Genomic DNA, 13,029 nt, shown 5'->3' on the forward strand with positions numbered 1-13,029 from the left:
CTGATGGTGTCAGCAGAAAGAGGCAACCAGCGGGAGCGAGCGAAGTTTTGAAGTTTTGGTGTGAACAGAGAGAGAGAGAGACCGACGACGGAACCAGATAACGCTTTAGGGGAGAGAGAGAAACCGCAGGAAAGAGAGCCGGCGTATGTACATATGCTAGCTTTTTGCTGTTTGTATCGGTCATTCCAACACGTGTGCTCCCAGCAAACAATTTCTGTCGGAGAGCGCCCAACGGCAGCTCGTCCTGATGCGTGAAGTGCCTGCTGGGTTATTCTCGATCCGAGTTGTTGCTTCGTTGGCTGGCTCCACAACTTCCATACCACACGCGCTTTTTTGGACACGTTTTGGGAGCTTTGTTTGTTCCCGGACAAAACGTGAACGGAACCCAAAGGGGAATTAATAAATTCAAGGTTACTCGTTCCGGATATACCCTTTATGTAGGTCGACTATACTATATACTCTCACTGCATTGGCACTGATCGACGGAGATGGCTGACCCCAAACATTAGACAAACGTTAGATAGGAGCACAACTACCTTTGAGCCTTATATACCCCAAATATCTAGCATAAACATGAGCTCGTGTAGCATAATTAGTGATATTTCTATTCTTTCAGACTGTTGCCAAGGCGTAGGCCTGTCGCCTGAGAAGTACAAAACTTAGATTTGTTTATAAGAGGCAAAACGGGTTTCGTATTTCAGACAGACCGCATACAAGGCAGGTACGTAATGAAACCATCTTGCTAAGGTTATAAGAATAAGTTGTGCTCTGTGCTCAAGATCAGAGACGCCATGGAAAATAACCTTAGCTCTGTACCAATGGAAGGCTGCGGCTGATCGAATTGAAGGTATTTCTGTGGAGTGGAGGTTTTTTGCCCCGAATACGAAACAAGTTCGATAAGAAAACTATTTTTGAGTGGGTTGCAAATATCATTGTAAGCCAAAATAAAAAAAAAACTACTTTACTTTGTCCAGCTTTAATGTTAACCAATTAAAATTGTATACCTAAAATATATGTACATACACATATGCTATTATTATTTCATGGAGATTATTCGACGCATTTTGCATTGTGCATATGCATTTCTTAAGTTTTGGGTTCAATATTCTACTTAACAAAACCTAAATTGTTAATAGAATCTAGCAATGAACAAGTCTTGATATTTTGGTTAAAGGCATTTTTTAGTAGCTTAGAAATAATTTATGGCAGATAAGGTATAATATAAACCAACAATACCTATCACAGAAGCAATGCAACCAGAATTGAGCGAAAGGAAAATCAAATGAGACAGAATTTGTACTTAAAGATGCTATGAATGAATTTTATGATTGTGTGGTGGAGACTCTATTGGAGGAAGTCAAAACTGTATGCTTTTGTCTGCGATTTTTGTTTCATTTTTATGCCGGAAAATGGTATTTTGAGTATAGTTGTGATTGTTATTTTGAAAAAACGCCAATAAGTTTCGCTTATCGCACAAAAATACCGATATGTTTTTCAAGCTATCCCTGTGCATCGATAAGTAGAATATGAAAAGTCGCGGGGTATTCCTGGTCTAAAATCCTATCGGACAAACATATATCGATACGTTTTTATATCGATACAACTATATATCAATTTAACATCAAAAAGACAGAATAATAGAGTCAAAAATCAGTTGAAAAACATTTTAGCAATTCACACATTTTTCTTTGTCGTGTGTTGTGTGTTGCTAGTACATATTACAGAAATTACTGACCAAATTACCAAATAACAGTCGGAAAGCGGAGCCAGGCGTATTTTACGCAACTAAACTTGGAGCAATTGCAGATATTGCAGAAGCAACAACAAGAACTATAGAACCACACAACCATCATGGCGAATATGGCTGTATCACGCATTAAGCGCGAATTCAAGGAAGTTATGCGCAGCGAGGAGGTAAGTAGAAGCGATCAGGATGTGGCCATGTGATGGCCAGAGACTTACCCGTATGGCCAGCGTCACCACTGCCAGCGGCAGTGGCTGAGCTGGAAGCAGTATCGGACTTTGTTTCCATTTTTGGCGCGCGACAGTATTGTGGGTTCTTGGGGTTTCTGCTTTTTGTCCAGTTCTTAGGAACGTGCGACGAGTGTGGAAAGCAGTACTAATACGGGCAAGCAATAATATAACTTTCCAAATAATTTCGTATCATTCTCTTTGACAGATCGTGCAGTGCTCTATAAAAATTGAACTTGTCAATGACAGTTGGACAGAGCTTCGCGGCGAAATAGCTGGCCCCCCCGACACGCCCTACGAGGGGGGGAAGTTCATACTGGAAATTAAAGTGCCCGAGACATATCCCTTTAATCCGCCAAAGGTGGGTATCCCTAGCGCAGCACTAAAACAAAGGTAAATGGCTAAAACAAACTGTATCTTGTCGCAGGTTCGGTTTATCACACGCATTTGGCACCCGAACATTTCGTCTGTGACTGGAGCCATTTGCCTGGACATACTAAAGGACAACTGGGCAGCGGCGATGACGCTGCGCACTGTGTTGCTGTCCCTGCAGGCCTTGCTGGCCGCTGCCGAACCGGATGATCCACAGGACGCCGTGGTGGCATACCAGTTTAAGGACAAATATGATCTGTTTCTGCTTACTGCCAAGCACTGGACCAATGCATACGCAGGCGGTCCCCACACCTTTCCCGATTGTGATTCAAAAATCCAACGTCTCAGGGATATGGGCGTGGACGAGCATGATGCGCGCGGCGTCCTCTCCAAAGAGAACTGGAACTTGGAAAAGGCCACGGAGTGCCTGTTCAGTTAGCTTGCTAGGAACAGAGTAGTAACACATCAACAATAGCCACACCTCCCGGAAATACCACTAAATTCAAGCCGCCGTCACAACCGATTCGATTATGATTATTTATGCAAAATTTGGGATTATCAGCACAGACAGCAGAAGTGCTAGCAGCACGAAGGAGACATGAGATCCGTTTTTCAATTTGCAATATGCTTTACATCAAAATTTCCGGCCCCACTCGCACACAACACATATATGGTGTAAGTGGGTTATTTGGTTTAAAGTACGCATAAACATTTCATGATGACTTATTTAAATGATTGTGTTTTGATTCGTTAAATTGTACATTTGGTCGCCGGGTCTCCTGCTACAGGTTGAGCCTTAGGCACTGCCCGCGATCCTCTCAATCATGTGTTATATTTCTGTGCGAGTCCCTGAAACCAAGGGGGGGGCCTACGTCTATATATATTTTTTTTTCTACGTGCCGTCGCATTTATTGTAATAGCCTGTTCTGCAGCTCTTTTTTTTTAACCCTAAAAAGAAAATGATTTTAAAAATTTTAAAAACAAATTTAGAAGTGTATAACAAATCCAAGTCTTTGTAAATTGCGTTAAGTTAAATAAATAAATAAAATAAAAACAAAATATTAAGAAATGCATGATAATGTTGATTTTTTTGCATTATCCATATTCCAAAAGAAAACGCATTCCACCTACTCCTCTTAACGCTTATGAACTTAACTTTTCCCATTTGAATATTTAATTTTGATATTTTTAATTTGCGCTAAACATTTTACTAGAACATTGGTGACTAAACATTTTGTCTACGATTTTTGCTAAGAAATTTATATGTGTGCATAACGATTTCTACGCCACCCGATCAGACCGATGATCTGATTCCTACTTGTGCTTTTGCTTGGTCATGACCAAACCCATGGACCCACCGCCAGCTACGACCGAGCCCACGCATAGGTTGTTGCCGCTGTTCTGGGCCAGACCAGTCGCATTGGCGCCCTGGACATTGTGGTTGTTGTGACGTTGCTTGATCATCTCCTTCCACTCGCATTCAAGGCGGACATAGGTGCCACCCAGGGGCTGGGCATTTTGCACCAGAGACGGATCGTTGCCGGTTTTCTTGGTCACATAGGTGGCCACTTGCTTCATGATCTTCTCCTCAAAGTCGCGCTGATGATCCTGGTTGCTGCGAGCCGACAGCTCGCCGGACCAGAAGCGACCCGACACCTCGGTGGGACTGGGAAGACATAAACATATATTAGGTTTATCCTAAATAAAATATACTGGATATACCGCTTGCGTTTCTTCTTTCCGCGTGCTTTTCTGGGCGGTGGACGATGCTCCGACTCGCAGCCATCGCTGCTGGAGCTGTAGTCCTCATCGTCATGCAAATTACGCATCTTGGGGCGCAGACAGCGAGCGTCCTCCTCACTGGTGGATGTCGTCTCAGAGTCGGTGCTGGTGTCCATTTGGTAGCGCGAGGGACGCATCCGTCGGCTCACACGATGATTGGTCACTGTGGAGCACAGATTGAGAGAGCGGTTATCAGCGGGCTGCCGGACCACACCCACCCTTCTTCAACACACTGTCCATGCAGAGTTGCGGCAGCAGACCCTGTCGGCAGCGCTGTGGCGTCAACGAGATGCCCTGCCAACCGGGGCTGATCTCGCCGGCGGCGGCCATCTCCTGGACCCTCAAAGGCGGCATCTCACACAGCGCGTAGTTCTCGCCCACAAGCTGGGCAATGGCCAGAATGGCACGCTCACGATCGGTCTCCACCAGGACACTGTGCTCCCGGAACTGGCAGCCCTAAGAAGGAGTACAAACAAGCAGATTAGACCAGAATCCAGTTATTTGCCTGCCACATACATTGGGTCCTGGCAGGGTCTCATAGCGAAAGGCTTGCTGACCACAGCAGGCGAAGCGTCCAGATGGTCCAGCAGTGTCCACCGGCCCCAGAAATTGGGGTGCCCCCGGATGGAAGCGGCACCAGTTCATCTGGTAGACGGGAAAGTGCGCCTCGCAGGTGCAGCAGTAGAGATAGTGGCAGCTGCCCCACAGCTTCCAGTAGACCTTGCGCCAGGACTTCAGCTCCTTGAAGAGCTGCATGATGTAGAGGTTGAGGTCCCAGTTGGGATCCCGCACATGATGGCTCATTAGCTGACCCCAGCGGTTCAGCCGGATGTTGCTGGACACACAGCTGACATAGGACTTCATGGTGTTGGTCACGCAACTAAAGCAGCGACCACAGCGGAAGAGGCCCGACATGCTGTAGAAGTGGCCACGCAAGGCCTCTGGATCCGGCTCACACAGCGACTGGATCAGTTTGGTCCAGAGCCGTGGAGTTACGCGCTCCTTCTTGTCCCGCACCATCTCCAGCTCCAGGTTCGTAAACATGGCGGCCAGACGGGTGACCAGGGCATCGTTGAGGCACGACAGATTAGTGGACGTGCGCACCACCTCGCTTAGATGGGCATGACAGAAGGCCAGGCACTCGAGGAGCAGTGGCTCCATTTGCAGAAAGCTGGCCGAGACCAGAATGGGCACCACATTGTTTCCATCCAGTTGGGGCCCAGAAGCGGCGGCGCTGCTCTGCCCTGGGCCAGGCATGTCCTGGCTCTGGGCACTGTGCTTGATCCACTTCATCAGCCAGTCAAATATTAATATGTCGCAGTGAACGGATATGTCCATCTCCTCCAGACGCTGGCCGGCAGTCACATCGGCAAAGTACCCCATCTTGCTGACCAACAGATGCTGAGGGCAGGTGAAATCTCGGGAGGTGTTCTTTACCTCGTCGCAGACATGAATCACGACCTCGGGCCTGAAGGAATAGAAAAGGATTAAAGATTTCCTAGATAACTATTCAGAACTACAGACTCCTTTTTCTCCTGCCTAGAATGTTTGCCGTCCTTGAGCAGCATCACGGACTTGCGCCTGACCGTGGGATTCACGGTAGGCTTGGCAATCGGCTCCTTGACCAGAGCACGCATCATGCTGTTTGAGGATGAAGGCTCCGGATGCAGGGATCCATCAGTGGCCGTCTGCTGCAGGCACGGTGCTGAAGCAGTCGTCGATAAAGATGAATGCACATGGGCAATCTCTGTCACGGACTTGGCTGCCCCCATCGGAAGTGTGGACGTGTTGGTGGGTGTCGGTGTGGGCAGTGTAAGAAGCTCCTTCGGAAACAGCTGCTGTTTGGTCTTCCCTCGTCCGCTAGCTAACGCCGTGGGCACTGCAACTGGACAGACAAAGGACAGCACCGAGTCTAGAATGCCCTCATTGATGACGGAATCCAGTTGCTCGGTCAGCTTTGGGTGGAGGCCGTGGTAGGTGGCGTCGGTTCTCTTGTGGACGTGGCCAGACCGTAGGCTGGATTTTTGCTCGCCCAACACACTGCCACGACTGTCATCCCGAGTGCTTGAGTGGCGATAGCTGCGCTTGAGCCCCAGGAGCTCGTTTACCAGATGATTGTCAGCCAAATTATTGAAATCCATCTCGTCATTTTTTGAATTTCGCTTGGACGCCCCTTGGCCCCCCTCCATGGGCGGCACTGGCTCCCTAGTATGTGGTTTTGCCATATCTGCTTTCGCTATCATATCGTTAACATGACAAGAAAGCTTCAAAAACTCCAGAAATTCGTTCAAACTGATTTGAAACTCGGCGCCGGCATCGACAGATTTTTGCGCCTGCTGTGACGGCGGCTCCTCTGGCTGGGCGGATGCCGCCCCAGCAGCTGCCTCGTCGGAGCTTCCTTTTTGCATCCTCGCAGATGCACAAATCGATTTGCATTGTGCATATTGATTGATTTTTCGATTGCTATAACAAAATAACAAAATAATGGTGTTATGGTGCTGCAAAGACAGAGATAGCATGAGAGTGAGACAGCAGTTCTTTCGTTTCATCCAAATAAAAGCTGCCTGCTGTGGCTGGTTTTCACACATGCGGCACGAATACGCCAGAAATGCAGCTCTGTGGTTACGACAGATAAATATTGACACAAAATGGCCAAATTTCCGGTTCTGTACCAGCCCATTTCCAATAAGGACAAATCCATTCTAGGATTCATTCCAAATACGGACCATACACCCAAGAGAATGCAATTAAAACAACCTTTATGTTCCTTTTTTAGTGTACGCGTGTTTATTTTTCGTAAGTTCCAATAATGTTCTCTACAGAATACGGGTTGATGTTGTGTTGGTAGATTTTTGCAACGATGTTAAAGCGTAGTAGTGTTTCTGTTTCTGTTTCGGTTTCGGTTTCTTTTTCATTTCGGGGGTCTTGGACATATGTTACGATTAATTTCTGTTGGGTTTAACTATTATTAATAAGAGGCAATGAAAATAAATTAAAGTCTTGGGTAACGACTGGCGAGCATGGCCCGCCACTTACAATGTGTAGATAGATTTCACGTTGGATCCCTGCTTGACCATGGTATCCTTGTGAAGTTGATACTGCAGCGAGTTCTGGCGTCCCAGACGCAAGGCATCGCGCAGCTTGTGGCCAATCTCCAGAGCAGCTTCCTCGTTGTTTCCATCGGCTGTCCAAATGGCTAAGAGAAGAGCGCGGCACAGGGTTAGACAAGGGTTTCATAGAATGGACATTGATTTACTTACAGATTTTGTTACTCTTGGCACGAATATTAACGACAGCACCACAAATCTGATCCGAATGATCAAAGGCCTCTCCAATCAGGCACAGCAACTGATGGATAAGTTAATATTGGATTTAATAGTTGTCGAGTGATATACAATAGCTCTACCGCTTACCACATCGAGCCACAAATTATCCAAATCGGTCTTTGAGCTCTTGTTGAGGGTGATCACCCAGCGACCGCCCTGCTTATTGGCAGCATCCTCCCACATGGGGCTGGAAGATGAAGAAATCAATAGTTATACGGATTGCTGCCACACCCTTTTGCCACTCACCGTATTCCCTTCTTGAAGAGCGAGTAATCACTGCCCAGTTTGATCTCAGATGGAGGCTTGATATGGTTGTATAGACTCCAGAAGTCCTCGACGGCATCAAAGCTTGTGATCTCATTCTGCATGTCCTCCCAGGACTTTGAACGATCGTTCTCCAAGTACCAGAGAGTCCATGTGTTGTGTAGAGGGTGCTTGAACAGATGCTCTGTGCGAACATCGTCACCGGCCTCGGTAGGCTTGGCCTCATCCTTAGTCTGAACTAGAGTTGCAGCCAGGGCCGGAGCCGCGTCAGGGTCGGCAACAGCAACTGCTGGAGTGGGCTCCGGGCGTCCAGGGGCAACTGTGTTGGCAGCCGGGTTGCCACCCTCGGTGGTGGGAGCACTGGTCTGTGGGGCAGAGAGCAAAAGAAACAAAGAGAGTGGAAAAGAGATTAGCAAACTGTTGTGGGTATACGCTCAGCGGAACCGAGTTCGGGTTGGGATGTTTACTTTGAACATAGACTTGGGATTGGCAAAGTTCTTCATTCTGTGAAAGTCGCTCTGCATGTTGGTGGCCGTGTGTGGATGATTCTGTGGCGATTTGATTTGATTTCGATTAGATTCTTGATTCTTCACGCTGCTTCTGCCCGGAGGAGAGACGATCAGTCGCTGATTCACTTGTCGCTATCGTTTGTCTGTGTCCGTGTTCTCTGTGAGTGTGTGCTGTGCTGTGCTGTGCTGCGAGCGAGCGAAGCTTTTTCTGTTTCTTTCGTTTCTCGTTTCTCTTGTGTGTAAATGGCGGCCGGGTGGAATTACTTGCTGATTTTTTTTTATATCTGACTGCACCGCACAGGGTTTAAACGGCCTGGAGATCGAGTGCTTGCTATTCACTTGTTTTTCAATTTGGCAAAAAATAACCAACAAAAATAATGATTGGCAAAAAAACTTGTTAAACTTGTTGTAAATGGAAGTGCGTATGTCAGAGTTTGCGTTTTCCGGTGACCCGATTTACTTTTGCGGCACAATTTTCTTTGTTCGATTCGAAAAAATAAATTTTAACAAAAAAAAATTATTTTCTTCGTACTCCTTGAAAAGTATTCGACACGAAAGTGAAGTTGCTCTTACAACACTTCTACACTCACATGCACGCACGTATTTGACACAAAAACACAGATTGCCTGTTGGAAAAATTTTTAGGTAGTTTTGAGTTAAAGAGTTTTCACTGAAAATTCTGCCAGATTCGAGCAGAACAAAAAGTTTCTAGCAAAGTTTTGACTGGGTCGCGAGGCGTCAACGCGGATTACCAAAAAAAGTTGAAGAGAAGACGAGAGAAAAGAAAAGCAACGGTTCAGTTCAAGCGATGCTCGGACGACTATGAAAGTCGTGGTCGGCGGCCGTCGCCATGCCAGAAATTATTTAACTGTTGTTCGCTGCCGAGGTTTCTCTGTTGCTTATTGCAGTAATTTACTTTTTTGTTTCTCTGCTTTACCTATTTATGCTGTATATACACACATGCACACACAACACATACAAGTACAACCGATAGCGATGTGAGTGCGATTGTCTTGACAAATTCCAGGGAGCAGCGAAAAAAAGTGTGGTATGCAAAAGTGAGCGTAACCGCGAGAGAGCGAGAGAGTAATGACGTTGACAACAGCAAACGTGCAAATAACAATTAACAATTTTGCTAATTGCGTGCAAAACTGCGGGTGATTTACTGATTGGATTTGGTGAATGAGAAGAGTCGTCCTCTGCGATGATGCCACGCCAACGCCAGCTGCACGCTTTTGCTCGACTGTTTTTTCCGTCCCCCTCTTGTGCAACAACCCTGTTTAGCAGCCTGTGTGTGCCACGGCTGACTCTAAAACCATGCGGCTATTTTTTCCTATTTGCGCTTACCTTTTCGGTCTCCGACACTACCATGGTTGTCGCTCTGAGCGCGTGGTTAACAAAAACTTAAATACGCACTTGATTTGCGTAAAAGACTAGCGGTTTATTTAGTTTTACTAAATTCTTTAGTTAAACCTTTTTATTTTTATTTAGACCGACCACTAGAGCAGTGTGACCGCGGATTTATCGATAAAATATACCGTCCGACCCTCAGAAATATACCGAAACATACCGCCTCATTTTTAAAATATACCGTAAATATACTTACGAATTGAAGTTATGTTATACATATTCCTCGTTTTTGATATTCCGTCGAAATCCCATCGATGAATAAATTTTCTACAACTTTAAATACTTTAAATTGCTTGTAAGTATTGTATTTTGACTAAATACCGGTTTACAAATTAATGTTGCCGCAACATTGTGTATGGAATGAGACTCATTGTTGTCAATCGGGTAAAAGAGGTCCTTACCCGATTCAAGTTCGGTTATCGATACTATCGACTGGTTACGAGTGGTGCGCGCCAAATCTAACTTTTTTGAATGTGAGCGACAAGGATTTAAATGTTGTCAACCGGGCCATTACCGATTCAACAAAAACGACGATTCCCTCAATTTTGATCTTCCGTCAAATATCAACATTGCAAGCCTTGCAATGAGGATCAACTGCATTTTTACTTCTGCAGAGCCATGCCTTTGTATCGGGTTGAGACTCCCACTCCTGTCTGTACTTTTGTTTAAAATCTTTGCTCATTATTTTGTATAGCTCTAATAATTTTATATGATTAATGAATCAATTTTTAATTTTGCTTACATTGTTTATAAAAACGGGCCTTAAGCAGAAACGGTCAACAGCAATTTCCACTAAATTAGTTTCCTTACATGCGAACTACACGCCAACTACACATTTGCCACAATTTAACAACATATTATGTAACTACCAAAAGCGACATCTGAAGGGGAACTTGACCAATTAAGACCCCTATATTTCAACATTTAAACGACTTGAGGTAAATGGCGGAAATTGCTAAATTTACATTATTTTCGGTGTCCGTCAAGAATTGGTTTCATATGGTTTCATTCGTCGATGTTGATATTCGATTTGATAGTACTAGCTAGCTAGGACTTCCACACCTGAACACGCAAAATGTCGTTAATAGCTTTGAAACAGAGACTGACTAGTTTCTGCATTCATTGGAGCCTGCGCTGACAAAGATCAACTCGAAGTATTAAAATAATTTATATTATACATTTGTGTATTATTGTTACATATTATATTTCTTGTTTGCTTAAAGTATGATATTTATGTTATTAATTATGTTGTGGCCCATAGATTTTATAACTTGTAAAAGTTTTTGTTCAACAGAGGAATGAATGGGCTCAGATAAGTTTCATTTGTGTAGTGTGTGTTTGGGAGCGCTCCTGCAAAAGAGTTCTATGTCTAACTCTATTCCCTATTTAAGCAATTATTCCCCTTCTTTATTGCTTAATTCCTTAAGGGTGCAGGGTGCAGCTTGTAGGGTGTGGAGACTGTAGTACTATTGGCCAGTACTATTTCCACAGCTGCCCATGAACAATCTCCAGTATCATTTTCTTACGAAAATAGCTCATGTGCTCCTGATTGAATGTCAGCGGCTTTCCCCGAGTTATATACTCGGCTGTCATACAGCTAAACACACCGCAGTCTGATTCGTTTGTTTGTTGCGGACCATTCAACACATTTTCAATCCTAAAGCCGCTCATGTCGTACTGCACCTTGCGCTTGTCTAGCGACTCGGCAATAATGTAGTTCTGAAGGACATCCAGGGCGATGTCACTCGGATCTCCAAGCGAATCGTAGTAGAAGATAGTCTTATTTTTCAAGTGTATGATGGCCATGCACCAATGATTAAGATTGCAGTGCACAGGCACTAGAATGATGTCCTTGCTGAACACATCAATCTTACTCGTCCAGCGCTTCACAGCATCGAACCCAAACTCGAAGACGCGTTTCAGAAAGTCTGTGTTCATGCTGTAGACACTGGGCAGAATTCCCTCCTTCTGCTGCGAACGTTCGATGAGCAGATTCATATAGAAATCGATCACTGTGCCGTTCACCCAGCTGAGGTCGGTCAGTGTGCGAATATCCTTTTTAGTGATTGTAAGCGAATATTTGGTGATAAGAGGCTGCAAACAGATCAGATCAGAACAGGACAGACACATGCATTAGAAGGGTGAGTTAATATGGCATGGAATGGAGCGAGACAGTGATCCTATTCGAATCAGAAATCTGTATATAGATATATTATAGATGGCAGTGCTTACAGCATTGTCTGGGCCTGTCACTATGTCTTGCAGCTCCCGCAACTGCCAATCGGTGATGGGAATAAACTCAATTTCCTTCTCGAAATCATAGCGAAAGAATAGGCCGCTGAAGTGCTGCATTGCCTGGACTTCTACCTGATGCTCTGTTTCGCTTTCCGCAGACCTAAGGAAGCAACACATAATCATAAACTATTCAAAAACTCTCTCTTTTTCCTCCACTCACTGTTTCTGCTCGCTATCGGTGCTATCGTCCAGAGCGATTATGACGGGCTCCTAGTCAATGAGCAGACAGTCGTCGTCGGATCCGAGCCAGCCATGTTCTGCCATGTCCTCGGCAATTGGATATGAAATGTTTAAGGAAAACGTGCTGTCAACAGGGCGATACTTGAAAAAAGAGGAGCTCTCTTGTTTTTCGGCACTACAACTATTTATAAGCAAAGGAGAATAAATACTAGGAATCAGGAGAATCAGTTGAAATACTTATGAACGCTTCCTTGAAGTATCGTAGAAATATGGTGCTGGGGTTTCAGTTCCGTCGCCGGTGCCGGTGCCAGCTGCCACGCGACGCTCTCCGCGGATTGAGAAGCATTCTGCACAAAACGTGCTTTTTCAAAGTTGGCGCTCAAAAATTCCCATTGCCAAGCAACTCTTCCAATCGGTTATTGGCCATGCTGTAACGTTTATTACAGAAATATGTAGTTAACATGTTGCAAAATGTATATAAATGTCAAATGTAGAACAATTCACGAAGTTGAGATCCACATTTTGCACATCTCTAGAATTTCAGATAAAATATGCGATAAATTTCAAATTTCAGCTGAAAACAAATAAGTTTGCTTTATGCATATACCCTAGGGTCGAGGATATTATAGAATGAGGAAATGTTTGTCATCTCCGGCTTCAATGAATGCAGAAACTAGTCAGTCTCATTCTATCTCAACGAAATTTGCAGGTAATGGTCTTCTTAAGGAGACCCAGAATTGGTATTGGGCTCGAGATATCTACTATACATATATGGAAAAGGTATAATTTAAGTTTCAAAGCAGCTTGGAAAACAGAATTGTTAAATTATCTAAGGAAATAGGACATACAAATGTCCAAAATCGTAGCTGAATCCTGTTGACCTGCAACAATGTTGTTACACGCTCTAATTTTTTGTTTGC

At 44.8% G+C, this 13,029-nt stretch overlaps 4 protein-coding genes and 1 long non-coding RNA gene across 14 annotated transcripts; 2 read left to right on the top strand and 3 right to left on the bottom strand.

Moving 5' to 3' along the window:
• The first annotated feature begins 50 nt into the window (after nt 1-50).
• Nucleotides 51-1,008, top strand: LOC26532785 (uncharacterized). Its single transcript, XR_001453385.2, has 3 exons — nt 51-437; nt 617-721; nt 780-1,008. It is a non-coding gene; the product is annotated as an uncharacterized lncRNA (long non-coding RNA).
• Nucleotides 1,009-1,579: 571 nt separating this feature from the next.
• Ubc4 (ubiquitin conjugating enzyme 4) lies at nt 1,580-3,075 on the top strand. The gene is made up of 3 exons (XM_001353031.4): nt 1,580-1,914; nt 2,180-2,332; nt 2,399-3,075. The coding sequence occupies exons 1-3, from the start codon at nt 1,852-1,854 to the stop codon at nt 2,780-2,782; spliced, it is 600 nt and encodes a 199-aa protein (XP_001353067.1). The 5' UTR covers nt 1,580-1,851; the 3' UTR covers nt 2,783-3,075.
• Nucleotides 3,076-3,479: 404 nt separating this feature from the next.
• On the bottom strand, nt 3,480-6,575 carry LOC4812681 (uncharacterized protein KIAA1841 homolog). Of its 2 annotated transcripts, none has more exons than XM_015188631.2 (5): nt 5,650-6,575; nt 4,642-5,593; nt 4,359-4,581; nt 4,066-4,288; nt 3,480-4,009 (listed from the first exon to the last, which is right to left on the bottom strand). In XM_015188631.2, the coding sequence occupies exons 1-5, from the start codon at nt 6,531-6,533 to the stop codon at nt 3,658-3,660; spliced, it is 2,634 nt and encodes an 877-aa protein (XP_015044117.2). In that variant the 5' UTR covers nt 6,534-6,575; the 3' UTR covers nt 3,480-3,657. The 2 variants fall into 2 exon arrangements, with proteins under 2 accessions (XP_015044117.2, XP_001353065.4); XM_001353029.4 differs by having other exon boundaries at nt 4,344-4,581; nt 5,650-6,572.
• A 314-nt stretch (nt 6,576-6,889) lies between these two features.
• eIF4E1 (eukaryotic translation initiation factor 4E1) lies at nt 6,890-9,745 on the bottom strand. Of its 9 annotated transcripts, none has more exons than XM_015188627.2 (8): nt 9,572-9,745; nt 8,815-8,850; nt 8,183-8,263; nt 7,698-8,080; nt 7,539-7,638; nt 7,386-7,473; nt 7,162-7,321; nt 6,890-7,087 (listed from the first exon to the last, which is right to left on the bottom strand). In XM_015188627.2, the coding sequence occupies exons 1-8, from the start codon at nt 9,593-9,595 to the stop codon at nt 7,084-7,086; spliced, it is 876 nt and encodes a 291-aa protein (XP_015044113.2). In that variant the 5' UTR covers nt 9,596-9,745; the 3' UTR covers nt 6,890-7,083. The 9 variants fall into 9 exon arrangements, with proteins under 9 accessions (XP_015044113.2, XP_015044112.2, XP_015044116.2 ...); XM_015188626.2 differs by having other exon boundaries at nt 6,890-7,074; nt 9,572-9,743; XM_015188630.2 differs by lacking the exon at nt 8,815-8,850 and having other exon boundaries at nt 6,890-7,074; nt 9,572-9,742.
• Nucleotides 9,746-11,113: 1,368 nt separating this feature from the next.
• On the bottom strand, nt 11,114-12,289 carry LOC6900307 (sentrin-specific protease 1). Its single transcript, XM_033381527.1, has 3 exons — nt 12,090-12,289; nt 11,867-12,029; nt 11,114-11,728 (listed from the first exon to the last, which is right to left on the bottom strand). The coding sequence occupies exons 2-3, from the start codon at nt 11,984-11,986 to the stop codon at nt 11,114-11,116; spliced, it is 735 nt and encodes a 244-aa protein (XP_033237418.1). The 5' UTR covers nt 11,987-12,029; nt 12,090-12,289.
• Between the last annotated feature and the right edge of the window lie 740 nt (nt 12,290-13,029).

The sequence above is a fragment of the Drosophila pseudoobscura genome, chromosome X, assembly GCF_009870125.1.
Source record: "Drosophila pseudoobscura strain MV-25-SWS-2005 chromosome X, UCI_Dpse_MV25, whole genome shotgun sequence".
NCBI lineage: Eukaryota > Metazoa > Arthropoda > Insecta > Diptera > Drosophilidae > Drosophila > Drosophila pseudoobscura.